At 37.7% G+C, this 15135-nt stretch overlaps 1 protein-coding gene across 1 annotated transcript; it reads left to right on the top strand.

Moving 5' to 3' along the window:
- The first annotated feature begins 61 nt into the window (after window positions 1–61).
- LOC132761461 (uncharacterized) lies at window positions 62–11678 on the top strand. The gene is made up of 6 exons (XM_067463655.1): window positions 62–235; window positions 2069–2148; window positions 2554–2646; window positions 4289–4435; window positions 6439–6570; window positions 6868–11678. Exons 2-6 carry the CDS (start codon window positions 2069–2071, stop codon window positions 6953–6955), a joined length of 540 nt encoding a protein of 179 aa, XP_067319756.1. The 5' UTR covers window positions 62–235; the 3' UTR covers window positions 6956–11678.
- Window positions 11679–15135: the final 3457 nt, after the last annotated feature.

Here is a 15135-nt window from a genome sequence, read left to right as displayed (position 1 = left end):
CTGTTTCCCTTCCATTTCGCGACAGGGGGCGTGTCTAACCTGTTGTGCCTGTAAGCCACGCCCCTTCAACACAGGTGGGCGTGGCTTAGCTCTGGAGACACTCTGCTTTCCGGCGCCATCTTGGAAAGCGTTTGTTTGTGGGCTGCACCCGAAGAGGAGGGACGCTTGGCTTTCTCCTCCTCCTTTTGGAGTTGCTACAGGCCGGGCACTGACTGCTTTGTGGAAGTACGAAGTGGTAGGTCTGTTGTTTTCTCTCACTGTCTTTAATTTGTGTCTGTAAGGCTTTTGGGATCCAAACTAAAGGTCCTAGAGCAGGCTTGGGCCCTCCAGGTGTTTTGGACTTCAACTCCCACCATTCCTAACAGCCTCAGGCCCTTTCCTTTCCCCCCTCAGCCGCTTAAGCGGCTGAGGGGGGAAAGGAAAGGGCCTGAGGCTGTTAGGAATGGTGGGAGTTGAAGTCCAAAACACCTGGAGGGCCCAAATTGGCCCAAGCCTGCCCTAGAGGTGACCTGGATCAGATCCTACTAGATGACAGGGAAGATCCAGGGAAGTCATGCCACCCCTCTATTCTGCCTTGGTTAGACCACACCTGGAATATTGTGTCCAGTTCTGGGCACCACAATTGAAGAGAGACATTGGCAAGCTGGCATGTGTCCAGAGGAGGGTGACTAAAATGATCAAGGGTCTGGAGAACAAGCCCTATGAGGAACGGCTTAAAGAGCTGGGCATGTTTAGCCTGAAGAAGAGAAGGCTGAGAGGAGACGATGGCCATGTATAAATACATGAGAGGAAGTCATAGGGAGGAGGGAGTGAAGTTGTTTTCTGCTGCCCTGGAGACTAGGGTGTGGAACAATGACTTCAAACTACAAGAAGGGAGATTACATCTGAACATGAGGAAGAACTTCCTGACTGTGAGAGCCGTTCAGTAGTGGAACTCTCTGCCCCGGAGTGTGGTGGAGGCACCTTCTTTGGAGGCTTTTAAACAGAGGTTGGATGGCCATCTGTCAGGGGTACTTTGAATGCAGTTTTCCTGCTTCTTGGCAGGAGATTGAACTGGATGGCCCATAAGGTCTTATCCAACTCTATGATTCTACCCACATAACACTCCAGTTCAAGTACTATTCAACACCATGCAGCTTATGTATCGAAATGCGTCCTGTGACATCTGAAAAGTTTAAGACTGGGTTGCTGTGAGTTTCCAGGCTATTGTTATGGTATGGATTTTTGTAGACAGAGCAAACAATAGCCTAAAACAACAGGACTAAACCTTAAATAAGCACATTGACTTTCACAACAGCAGTGAGTAGCGATAACACAACTATGTTAGCTTTGCAAAGGAATTTAATCCCCTAGTGTAGGGGATAGGCAACTCTGCGCCCTCCACAGGTTTTGGATTATAACTCCCATCCACCCAGTCTGTGGGAAGGTAATGGCACTCCAAGCAGTCATGCTGGCCACATGACCTTGGAGGTGTCTACAATCATCACCTGCTCTCCAGCTTAGAAATGGAGATGATTACCCTCCCCCCAAGAGTCGGACACAACTGGACTTAACGTTAGGGGAAACCTTTACTTTTTTATACATTGCATTGTCTGCTACAAGATTCAAAGCTGGTGACGTGCTGAATTGTATCACCAAAGTGGTGCATTATTGTTGGCACAGATAAAGCATTCCATATCCATAATTTCAAAAATCTGAAATTATTCACATGGGTAACTTAGATAGTGACCCCTTGGCTTTCTAATGCTTTTTCCATTCATAAAATATTTTTTAATTGTATAAAATTACCTTCAGGCTATGTCTATATGGCATGAATGAAACACAAATGATATAATATTTAGACTTGGATCTCATTCCTGGGACGATTCATTATGTATGTATATGCAAATACAAGTATTTTGAAATCTCAAACACTTCTAGTCCCAAGCATTTTATATAAAGGATATGTAACATGTCATTGTTTTGTTATACATTTAAAAAGTTATGCTAAGGCCTTTACAATATTTGATTATGGAGAAACTGATCTGTAAATCTGAAGATAATATACGTTGTTGTTTATTTGTATTAGATGGAACAAGAAACTGAAGCCCGAATGGATCAAACCGAGTCTGCTCCAGAAAATATACAAGTCATGGAAACTAAGCAAAAGTAAGACAGTTCTAAAGTTGCATCTGTTATTAATATAGTATACAAAGAACTTTGTCGTATTTATATGCTTAATCAGATCTTAATAATCTTTGTAGTAGTTCTGGGAAATATTTTTTAGACAAAGATAACTACAGCTATTTTATAAATATATGCAGTTTTTTCATTAGTGGTGCTAATAGTGGTATTTGTGAGGCAAAAGGCTAAATTTTCTGCTGCTGTTTCTTCACTGGCTACTTAGTAGGGAAAAAAAAGAACATGAAATCTTACCATGCTTTTCCTCCCAAGTTCTGCTTTTGACTCTGAGCCATCAGATATCCCTGGAAACCAAATCCTTCTAATTAAGTTTATCAAAAGTTAGTTCTTCGAGCAAGAGAGGCTCCATCTCATATTTTCCCTTACGTTCAGGGGACCAAAAGATCGAGGAAGAGGCCGAGGTGCCAGAGGATATTCCAGAGGGAAAATGCGAGGCAAAGCACTGAATGGCTTTGGACCTATAAGGTAACCCTTGATATACAAATCTATAATATCTTGTTTACCTGTCTTAAGACCACTGTCTTTTTAATTGGTAGCTTTCTATATATAAAAATAAGAATTCAATTTCATGTGCATCGACAGAGTGCAAGCTTCCTAACTGGCAAAGTAAGTATAGCTACCTTTAAATTTTACTCTTCCCCTGGTTTTGACAATCTGAAATGGAAGTACATATATTTCTCCCATAGAAAGGAATGGAACAGTGTGTGCGTTTTAGTATTCCCAGTGCATAAGACATATGTAACAGTGGGACAAGAAAACTTTTGAGAGGCTCCGCCCCATAACCTTAAAGAATGTCTATTCCAGTGACATTCATATATTAATAAGATAATAAATCAGGGGTTGCGATGCATCAATATTAAGAAAAATGTCCTGAAACATTAGAAAGAGAATCTTACAATTACATTGAGAATGAAATCTTAATGGAGTAAAATATTACTACAACTTACATGTACAGATATTTGGGTGTTTTTTATGCAAATACTATTCTCTAGCTAATGCAACTAGATCGGTCCTATATTTTTACATTCCATATATTCTTTAATTATTAAGTAATATAAATACTATTGTATCTTGATTAGCAGAGTAGAGGTTTCCCGAGGCATCATTTTTTCAAGAAAAACCTTGGTAGTGGAGGCAAAAAACAAAACCGTAGAATACACCATAAAACAAACATTTATTCAAAATGTAATGATAATGTACCTGTGGGGGGAAAAACAGGTTAGGTAAATGTTGCATAACTCAGCACAAAAAAATGAAAGTTCTAGAGATTACTTTGGAGTTCTTCCAAATGCTTCCATGGATAATATATGTTGCCAGTTTACTGCTATCTTGTGATTGTGGTTTTATTTATTCTTGGCCATATTTATATCCTACCCTTCTCATCCTGAAGAGGACTCAGAGTGACACACAAAAAGGCAGAATTCAATGCCATACAACACATGTTTAGCAAATAAATATATACATTAAAACAACCGCTAAAACATTTCAACAATTAAAATAATTAAAATCACGTAATTGGTGGTCAGGCTCATAGATGTATGCTTTTTTTAAATATGCTTGGTATAGCTGGTGTGGTAGGTTTATCTGCTTCCTCCTTTTCTTTGTCTTTCTGTATATGTAAACTCAACAAAGAATTTGGGAAGGAGCAATTCTTCACCTTGCCTATTGAATTAATTCATACACAGCTACAATAGAATTGCTACAGTACAATTATTTTTCCCAGTTCAAGATTTATTGCATTGTTTTCTAGAGACATGAAAGTTTTCCTTACTTTACCATCCTCCCAGTGTTAATGCTGCTAAAAAATACCCTTCCAACTAGATAGAGGCTGAGAAGGGAGGCTGGAGAGGTATTAAAATGCCTGTAAAAACAAGCTTCTTTGTTGAAGTCTTTGTTAACTGATTTGTGCCTATATTACATGTACATTTCATCTTAAAACTCCTCAGCAGCATATTCTATATTTGTTAAGTGTAATGCCTGATAGTATTTCATGGCATTATTTCAAATATAGTACTTAGCTATATTATTCCCAACTTTTAGATCTGTTTTTAACAGTTTCTGAAAAAAATCGGGTGGTTTTTTTTTTGTTCTCTTGTTTGTTTTTAAGACGTGGAGTAGGAAGAATGCGCCCATATCCAGATTCAAGAGGCCGAAGAGGAGGACGAGGGGGTCTACTTTTCCCACCATCCCCACCCATAAGAGGAATGATGAGAATGCCCTTTTTGCCACCACCTCCTCCCCCTCCTCCTCCACGGTTAGTACTGAAAATGTTAATGAATGTATACTGAAAAATTGTGATTCTGTAGTTTCAATCTTGATTGTGGTCTGTACTTATTCGCCCAGCTGTGTTTTTTACTCAGGAAATTTGCAGAATTTTGATTTTCTATTAATAAAATTCCAAAGGACCCAGAAAGAGTTGAGATCAAGAGTGATGCACAGTGTAGCTAAGGTTGCAATTTGGATTGTTTTATTTACAGTGTGTGTGTATTTCCACTTCCTTTTTTCCCCAGAAAAATATTCTGTTGTCCTTTGGAAATAAATTTAGATGGAAATTGTGGAATTGTGAAATCTACCAGATATGTGGCTCTGATAATTATTTTTAAAAACTATAAGGGAAATGGTTTCTTTGCCAAATAGACAAAGATATTCATATGATGATGATATATAGAAGTAGGGAAACATTTGAGTCTTTTGTGGGGATTTTCCATTTGTAGTTTTTGGTTTTTTCCCATCTGGAAATAATAGGTTTCGCAAGCAAAACCAGTCTGGCTGGGTGTGTTTCAGTGTCCGGAGTGCTCTATAGGAAAGTTTTGGAGTAGTTAACTTTGTTTCAGTTATATTTTGACTAAATTGTTATCTCTAGAAAAAATTAGAAGGTGCTGTGTTTATATACCATGTTAAGTTAGCTACTCTAATTTTGCATATTATGGATTACAACATGCAGCATTGCAGACCTTTGGTTACTGTTGGCTGGGGATGATGAAATACAAAACATCGGGTTCCATTTGCCATATTATTCTGACGAATAATTTAGCAAGATATATAAATATGGCTTTTGCATTTTCTGACATATAATTTTTAGGATAATATATCTAAAACCTTTAAAAATGGTTAACCTTGTATTTTTAATGTGGTAGTTCCAGCTACTTAACCTGCATTGGAGGAAGGAAAATTACAACAGGAGTATAGAAAAGATCCAGAGATCGGTTCCCTAATTTGCAACTTATTAAAGGCTGCTGTCCTTCAAAGCAAACAAAACCAAGGGAAATGAAAGTGACTGGAAGTTCACTTCCCATTATATTAATCTTCTCTGAGAGAGGAACAACGGGAATCTGGAAGCTTCCAAAAGTAGCCGTTTTTGAAATGAAATTTGGTAGAACATTGTTATTTCCCTTGCTTTAAAACATTTTTTTCAAGGTTGGGGGGCACTTTGGGAAGTATTATTTTCAAGAGTCATATTGACTTTTATTGTTTGCCAGATAAGCAGTAAAATTTCATTCAATATTAAATTGTAAATATTTTTTTTCATGTAAAGGAACACAATCCTGGTCTTAAAGATGGGGAAGGCTTTGACACAATTAGGACTTCATTACATGCAAATTGTTGGCATCCCCCTCTTCATTTCCACACACTTCTAAAACGGTTCATAGTGGAAGTACCACGGAGCCCATCATACAACACAGACAGACTTCCGGTGGTCATCAATCAGTGAACTCTGTCAGAAGTGTGGAGAAACAGGGAGAACTGAAGCCGTGGAGACATCCTCTAAGTCAGTGGTTCTCAAGCTATGGGTCCCCAGTGCTTTGGCCTACAACTCACAGAAATCCCTGCCAGTTTACCAGCTCTTGGGATTTCTGGGAGTTAAAAGGCCAACATCTGGGAACCCACAGGTTGAGAACCACTGCTCTAAGTGGATGGTTGAGGCAGGAGGAGGCAATCCTGTGAGATGGGGGTAAAGATAGAATCCCACACAAAGAAGATGATTCTACACGCAAAAATATTATCATCCCTGCTTTCTCCCATGTTCCCCAGCTCCATCTGATGATAAAATCCTTAACCTCGGGTTTGTTTGGGTTTTTTTCAGTGCTGGTGATTTTTAAAGGCGTTTTTTATATTTCCACAGAAATTTTCCACCCAACTTAAGTTAAAAAAAGGCTTTTGTGTAAATATGTAAGATAGCATTTGGTCTCTTTCAACTCTATTATTCAATGGTTCAAATAGATGCATGATGACAGTTGACTCAATCTCTCTGTGCAGGTACGGATTTCCTCTTCCCCCTCTTCCTCCGCATCCACCACCAGGTTTAATGGGCTTCAGGGGCAGACCACTTCCCCCCAGAGCCAGAGGGATGTTGCCGTGGCCGCCAGCCCATTTCCCACCTCCAAGAGGGTAAGAGTATTTCTTTGCATTTCCTATTTAAGCTAATTTTATTACACATTTACATTTTCGTAGAAAAAAATAAATAAAAACTATTTAAAAATGTTAAGTATCAAAATCAAAGCCACCTAAGTGGATTTTTAAATAGGACATTTTTATTAGTATAATGAAATCATATTGGAAGCCTTTTAAATATGTGTGGTGGCAGTACACTCCAAATTGCAATGTGGTATTTTAAATGTAATATAGAAAAATATCTCTTTTTGGGAGGAAAGGGTAAACGAATTACAATCTTATCCTTTTATGCAGCTTTCCCAATGGACCCCGTGCACCAGGCCCTCCGCCACCTGGACGGGGCCAGAGATGGCCTGGGCAGCCAGGTGGCAGATTCTATTAAAGAGGCTTATTCTTTAATTCAGTGACAGGGTTGCTTGCTTCTTACCTTGAGAACATTTGCAATGGCCGGACTATGAACTGCCTCTAAAACATTCAGGAGGGCAAAGAAAACTTAATAGAACTCTGGCATCCATCTTTTTCCAGCAGCCCTGATGCACCAAGTTGGTAAAAGCCATATATTTAAAAGCATACTGAAAAGATCTGTGACTCCTTAAATATTCCAAGCATATCCTTTTGAAAGTCTAGAGTTTGGAGAGACTAATACATGCACACTAAAATTTGAAGGAAACATACTTTAAAAATGGGTCAAGCCTTTAATTTCTTATTGTATACATATGAAGTGTGCACAGCTTTCTTAGTCTAGATCTCAATCTGTTTCAGTAATGTGTGTTTGTATCTTCTAAATCTTGTGAACTGTTATTTCAAATGCACTTACGTTTGGTTACAGTAAATGCATTGACATGCTTCATATTGTGAGGGATAACTAATTTTTAACCGCTAAGAGATGTTGCTATATTAAGCGGTGTATTAATACTGAGTAACACATTATTATATGTGATGCCTTGAAATGTAGCCAGTACATAAAATGTATTGGAGAAAACAAGCTCTGAATGTTGAGAAGAAAACAGATATTTTATAAATGAATTAAAGTTTATGGGCTTTGTTTTAATTTAGTTTTAAACACAGCTTGACCTTGCTATTTAAATTTTTAGTTGTATACAATAATGTATTAGGTATATAGCATATATAGTTGAACATTTGACCAATTGTATAATTACAGCTGGCAATGTTATTTCTAAATAAAGTAAAAAAGATATGTTGATATCAACAGTGTACATACTATTTTAAATTAAATATTCCTGTATATACTATAGTCACTTTCAATTTGATTTTCTTATTGTGCACTGGAAAAATTACTAAAAGTGGAATGTGTAAATCTTTGTTGCTTGTTGAAATGACAGATGAAACATCACTGTTTAATGGCAAGGATGATCACAGTCTGTAAATTATTTTAATTTTAACCCATTCTGCATTCTTTTGTGCTGAGGGCTGAATTAAAACCTTTTTTACCAGTCTGGTGCTCTTGGGGCTTTTTAACGTGAGCATTGGGTCCAAAGTCTGCAAGCAAAGTAAAATAAAATGAAGAAAAGCTATAAATTGAGGTATGAAAGCACATGGCTTCCCATTAAGTGAAAGCTGAACCACATGTTTTAACCATAGCTTAGTAAAAACAATTACAACCAGACCTTGCATTAGTACCTTTTGTTTTGCTACTTCATTTAGTTAATTAATTGCAAAGAGAAATAGTTAAACCTCATATTTATTTGTCAGAAGAGAGCTTTTCTTTTTTTTAAAAAAAACTGTAGGATGCAAATGGACCTTTAGTTGTATATTAATAGCAGCTAGTGTTGACCTTAGGGCTATGGCGAGGGAAGCTTGAAAGAGCAGTCAAACTGTATTGCAGTGTGGCTTAATCCCTACCTAGTGTATAATGTGAAATTAGAATAGATTTAATATAGATCCGTTGGTTAAACATTCTATTCCGCAACCATCTTTTATTTAGTCTTTGTAAGCGTAAAGCAATAGTTATCTTTTTTTAAAGGCTAAATTAGTTAATAATACATTTATCTAAATATATCCAATGGTGAAAGAATGATGCTGTTGTTATCTTCTGAAGGGTAACATAGTCACCCTTTGAGTCCAGTGGGAGATGGCATGCAGACCTTTGGGAGAGCTTTCATCAAGGCATTATTTGAGGTGAGAGAGTATTTAAAACATTTTCCACTCAATTTCTTTTTCTTTATGCAAAGTGTACATTCATCTGACTTCTATTCGTGTTCTTAGTATATACACACATGGTATTGATATTTTTCACACGCCAGACATTACAGACCAAGGCTCACTTTTGCCTTCTGCAGAAGCCAACCATTAGAATAGATACAGTGTGTTCAGGTCTAGAAATTACTCTGCAAAACACACTAAAGTTGGGTAAAAAAAGCATGTGTTTGTCACAAGGCTTGGTTACAAATCAAACTCACTTCATTAGTGGCACTGCATGCCAAAAACAGCACAGAACACTGTGATGAATATCCTTTTTTGTACTTAACTGTATCTCAATCTAGTCTTTTCTGTTACTGAAAGATACACAATTTGACTTAAAGCTGTAGTTGACTTGCATGAGTGGAAAAGTACTTCTCCTTACACAAAAAAGCCCCACCAGATTGTTTTGACTTCCATCTTGCTGCTGTTCCAGGTGTCCATTGACCCTAAGAACTAGTTTTGGGGTAGAACAGAGATGGGTGTGAGGAGCCAGAAAAGTCCAATTGTATAAGCAAATACCTCCTTGCTCTTTCCAGAATCCACAACAATACATTATGAAGAAGTCAAGTAACCCTTGAGCATACAAAATCTGTATTTCAGCTCATAACGTCTTTATTAGTAAATTGAGACATTCAGTTACATATCTCTGCATGCCTACATGGTAAGAAGCGCTGCACTGGTGATGAAACCTAGGCAAGCCTGTACAACCCAGAAACCAAGAATCAGTTCACAGAGTGATAGCACTCCACATCCCCTTGGCCAGTGTTTCTCAACCTGGGGCCATATAAACCCCCTGTCCTACCAGTTGAAGGGTAGCTATGAAATGTTTTGTTTGTAAAAACACATTTTTTTACCTCCGCCCCCCTTGTAATATCCTGGGGGACCCAGGAAGGAAACAAGGCTAGAAAGGCGTCATGCTCAGAAAAAGTTAAGAAAACTGTTATAGACCTAAGATCGGAAGATTATAAATGAACGTCTTCTGGGATGACAGGAGCATCAATTCTGCTTGATTTTTTCGGGTTTGGCAAAATAATGAATACCAACCATTACATTGCATCTGTCTGGAAACTTCTAGAATTCAGACATAAGAAAAGATCGGAGAATCAGGTGAATTCAATCCAGTTACAGCACACCATAAATGACTCCACATTTGTTTAGCAACCTTGCATTTTACATCCACTGTACAGTCTTGATTTGGCACCCTCAGGTTGTCAGGTGAAGGAAAACCTTCAAGTAAAGTGTTTTGGTGAGGAAATGGGAGATGCTGTCAGATATGGTATTAGGGATTACCAGAAATAATTTTTCCAAAGTGGATTTGATGGATTACTTCAAAGATGCTGCAAATGAATCATCACCAGTGGAGAATATTTTGAATAGTACCATGTTGTACAAATAGTTTACACATGTATGCAGTTGCATATGTCTCATGTTGTTAATAAATGAGTTATGAAGAGACAGACATTGCTTTAACTCATAGATTGAATTGATCTTCAGTACATGATTACCTGTAATGTGCCAGTGAGAGAAAAAGAAAACTGGAAGCTGTGTCAGATTTCTGCAGAAAAAGATGATGATTGAATAGCCTCAACTACTCTGGACAGCTACAAAGTTCAAAGGAATTAGTCTTCAAGCTATACATACTTTACAGGCACACATTTTCTATTCAGCCATAGGCAAATATGGCTGTACAAACAATAGGTTTTTTTTCCCCTTTGAGGCAGTGTCAAACTTCCATTAACTAAAACAGTAGTAACATGTCAAACGATGAAAATTCTTATGAACCAACTGACATTATGCTATAGAAACATCCAAATGGCTTCCAATCCTTTTTTGGCACTTTCATGTCTCTGACAATTTTTTTTATTGTAATTGCTGCTTCTTGGTAGTGAAAGCAGAAAACCTGCATTTAAGCCTCCTAGTATCTTAATTTTTCAAATTGAAATTTGTCAGGTCTTAAAACTAATTTCTTACACCAAGAAGTTGATCTGCAGAAGCATCTCCAAGTAGTTCCTGTTCTTAGGTTCAAACATGTACCACAGTAAATTTTATTTCATTCACTGTAAAGGGAAACAAAAGCTGGTATATGGGATGCAACTGTTCTCTGCTGTGTAAAGTACAATGGGTAACTAGTGGATCAGAAGCCAATTTCTTACCCAATAGGGGCTGATCAGACAGAAAAATAGAATATTTAGACCAGAAAATGGGTAGTCTGAATAGATGTACCCACCATCCCTATGGGAACAGGTTGTTCCTTTTATTTTATGCACTAGACCTGAAAACAAGCTATGCAAAGTTAGTGGAGATGTATTTTTATTTTAGCCACAATGAGGAAGTTACATTTTGTCTCACTGTTGGATGAGGGTCAATTGAATCCATCATTATGTGATGGATTCAGTTGACAAAAGCAAAACATGAAGATGGTTTAATAATAATAATAATCTTTATAGCCCGCCCTATCTCCCCAAGGGGACTCAGGGTGGCTTACAACAATATAAAACACAATGGCAAACATGCAATGCCAGTGAAACATATGACAAATCAAAACAATATCCTGTTTATCTTAAGCATGTAGTATGCACAGCAGTCCTGTTTTGGTTATTAAAATAAGCAGACATAGTAAACTCTACCAGGTTTTTTGTGCCTTTACAGAGCCTAATTTCAGCAGAGGCACTTCCTTGTCTATTGTTTATTTTCCCAATAAGTACAATTTAGAGTTTCTTTAAAAATAAAATAAACACATTTTGAAGGAAATGTAGTTCAACCTTTACAGTAGGCTCATGTTGAATATAAGGAGAAATCCCATTTAAGAAACATGTTTTCTGTTGTACTAAATGCTGTTCCAAGATCACCTTGCCTCGATGGAGAGAAAGCTTTGTATCAATAAATGAAAAGTTTAAAAAGTATGAACGGTGACTGTGTGTGTTATTCAGTGTCAATAATGTATATAGAGTACATGAATAGGCCATTGAAACAACTAATATAGGTGTATATAAATACACCCAGCACCAGTTTCTTCTGCGTCATGGAGAAGGAAGTACCATACTGCTCTGTCCCATTTTCTCCAACAGGTAGTTGCAAATGTTTCACTGTGATAAAAGGAGTACTTTCAAATGGATTTCGTGTTTAGATCTGCATTATCCTGCTGTTGATATTGTTGCTGAAACATCACATGAGTGTTGCATATGCACTGTCAGTATAAAATCACTCAGTGGTTTGGAGCACCAGATAAATTGATGAATCGTGTTTTATTCACCGTTCTCCTTTGTGTACTTTGTTCTGGGCCAGCATTTTCAATACAGCTATTGAGGTACTTGGATCTTCACTTTGCAGCAGAATGATGTAGTGAACAGTTCCTCTAAAAAACCATTTTGTATGTATTCTATCAGAATGGAATTTGTCTTATGCCTGCAACTTTTTTGTATCCTAGCAACCTTATTCTGATTGCTGTGAAACAGCTTACACAAAGGAATTTATTCCTTTTTTTGAAGAGAAGTTCCCAGGCAACAGATGAAGATGTCAAGGATGTTTACATATGACCTAAATCCAAAGTCAGGCTGAGAGCATCTGGTTAAACATTAGGAGGAGGAACAGGGTTGTCACTGTGGCAGTCAGCTACAGACTGGACTGGGGACTTGTATGATGCCTCTGGAAGAGATCATCACATATTCTGAAAGGAAAGATGTATAGCCAGCTTTTCACATTTGCTATGGTGAGAGCAGAGAACCCCTGTGAAGCAGACAAATGGGAAATAAGTGTTTTTTTAATCTGAAAATATCTGTCTAGACCCTCCAGTTTTACTCCATGGTCAGTTCTGCTGGAGGCTAACCATAGAGTTGTGTTGGAGGACACTATATTAATCAAATCCAAAAAAAGTTAAACCCACTAATTTGGAAGGCTGACTAGTAGTAAGGGGAAATTTCAACTAATCTAGTATTTCTTAAAAGTCGAATTCTACTATGAGTGTATGGTCAAACAAATTCCCCACTTGCCTTTCAGATGACTTCATTGTCTAGAAGGTGGAAGAAACAACAAGTTCTGTTATTTTAAAACTGATCCCAACCAACAGTGACAACTTGGTAAATGACGTAGAAGTGTTATGCTCCTTAAGTGAGAGTAACTATGTTCTTTTAGAATTTGTTGTGCAGCAGAAAGGAGATGTCAAACATAGACATGCATTCTTGACTTTTAAGAAAGCTGATTTCAATAATTTAAAAATCTGAGTATGATCCCAGGATAAGGAATACTTAAAAGAGAAAGGAGTGGGATGGATGGGAGTCTCTGAAAAGTGACATATTAAGAGGCATAATTTGAGAATTCCTGGAAAACAGGAGCAGACCCAGCAAACTGGAGAAAGGCAAATGTCCCCATTTTCAAAAAGGGAGAAAAGAGGACCCAAACTCAATCAGCCAGACATTGATGATAGGAAAAATTAAACAGAATTGCCTCTCATTTCTTCATTGTATTGCAATCTTGATGGATGATGGAATGCTGTGGATATAGTATATCTAGATTGCAATAGGGCCTTTGACGAAGTTCCCCATATTCTTGCAAACAAGCTAGCAAAATGTGGGCTAGACAGTACTATAGTTAGGTGGATTTGTAATTGGTTGATCAACCAAACCTAAATGGTGCTTACCAATGGCTCCTCCTCATCCTGGGGTGGAGTGACCAGTGGGGTTCCACAGAATCTGCCCCATGCCCAGTACTGTTTATCAATGACTAGGATGATGAGATAGAGGGTTTGCTTATCAAATTTGTAGATGGCACCTAATTCGGAGAGGTAGCTAATACCTCATAGGACAGAATAAGAATTCAAATTAACCTTAACAGGTTGCAGAGCTGAGCAAAAACTTACAACATGAAATTTCAACAGGAAGATATGTACGACACTTCGGTAGAAAAAAAATGAAACACAGATATAAGATGGTGACACCTGGTTTAACAACGGGACATGTTAAAATAATTTTAGAATCATAAGACTCAATCAAGCTGAACATTAGTCAGCAGCATTAAAAAAAACCAATACATCTCTAGCGTAGGTTGTACCTATAGGAATATCCTGTTTAGACCATGGGAAGTATCAAGAATCGCAACAAGCTAGAATGTGTCCAGAGAATGGCAGCCAAAATGATCAAAAGTTTGGAAGCAAAGTCCTATGAGGAGCAGTTTAGGGAGAAAGTCTGAAAGGGGACATGATAGCCGTGTTTAAATATTTGAAAGGAAGTCATATTGAAGAGGGAGCAAATTTGCTTTCTCCTGCTTGAGACTAGGAAATAGAGCAATGGATTTGAACTGCAGGAGATGCCACCTAAACATTAAGAATAGCCTGACAAAGATGTCTGACAAAGGAATACGCTGCTTTGGGATTAATGACTTCCCTGCCTGTAAAATGGGAAGGGCAAGATTATATTCACAGGACTATTGTGGAAAAAATTGAATTTGGAGAAGGATACAGGAGTTAAATACTTAAAAATTTAGAGGAACAGATTGGTTGGTGCCCTGACTAACAATATTTTCCACAGGATTCTGACTGTTTTTAAGCACCCTTAGGTTATTAGTAAACTCTGCGTGGGAGATTAGTATCTGCTCAGAAGCGCTCTAATTAAGAGAAGCACATTGGCACAGCTTTGTCTTGCACTTCCTCTTCAGCAGGAAAAAACTGAACAGCTTAGAAAGAAAAATCAGCTTAAGATTACTGTGCCAACAGCTTGGCCATTTCACAGTGCCAAGTTCTTAACCCCAATTCTTTAAGAATAGCTGACATTATTGGTATTTGCATTCCCATTTGCTCTTGAATTGGTGGGAAAGTAACATATCCTGCAAAAATCTTCCCTTCACTTGGAAGAAAGTAAAGATATTAGGTTTCAAGTTAATGTATTTGCAGCATATGTTGACTAGCTGTAGTAACATCTAGTCTCAAACAACTATTCATTGTTATTGGAGCAGAATCAAAAGCATCTCACTAAATTTAAAACCTTCAAAAAAGTAGAAATGGAGGCGGGCAAAGAAGGGTTGAGGTAGATATCCTATTTTATTCTCTTCCCCTCCACCCCACAAAAGGGTTCAGAGAACCTACTTATTGTATCTTGACAGTACACACAAACCGCCTCTGAAATATTTATATTTCAGATGGTGGTGTGTAGATTATAATCATACACTTCCAGACTCTGCAGTTTATGTCAATTGATAATAAAAGCAAATAACAGTACAATCGAGAGTACCCAGCGCAGAAGTATATGTCACTGAAATTAAAGGATTCAGAGGACCTCTACAGAGAACGTAAGCCAGAGCTACTTTTCTTTGTCAAATCTTTCAGCCATTGAAATACAACCCATATTATCCTACCCTTTCTTGAACCAA

Source organism: Anolis sagrei, chromosome 1 (assembly GCF_037176765.1).
Source record: "Anolis sagrei isolate rAnoSag1 chromosome 1, rAnoSag1.mat, whole genome shotgun sequence".
Classification (NCBI taxonomy): Eukaryota; Metazoa; Chordata; class Lepidosauria; order Squamata; family Dactyloidae; genus Anolis; species Anolis sagrei.
Note: the sequence above shows the minus strand (reverse complement) of the source record. Positions and strands in the feature narration are given on the sequence as shown.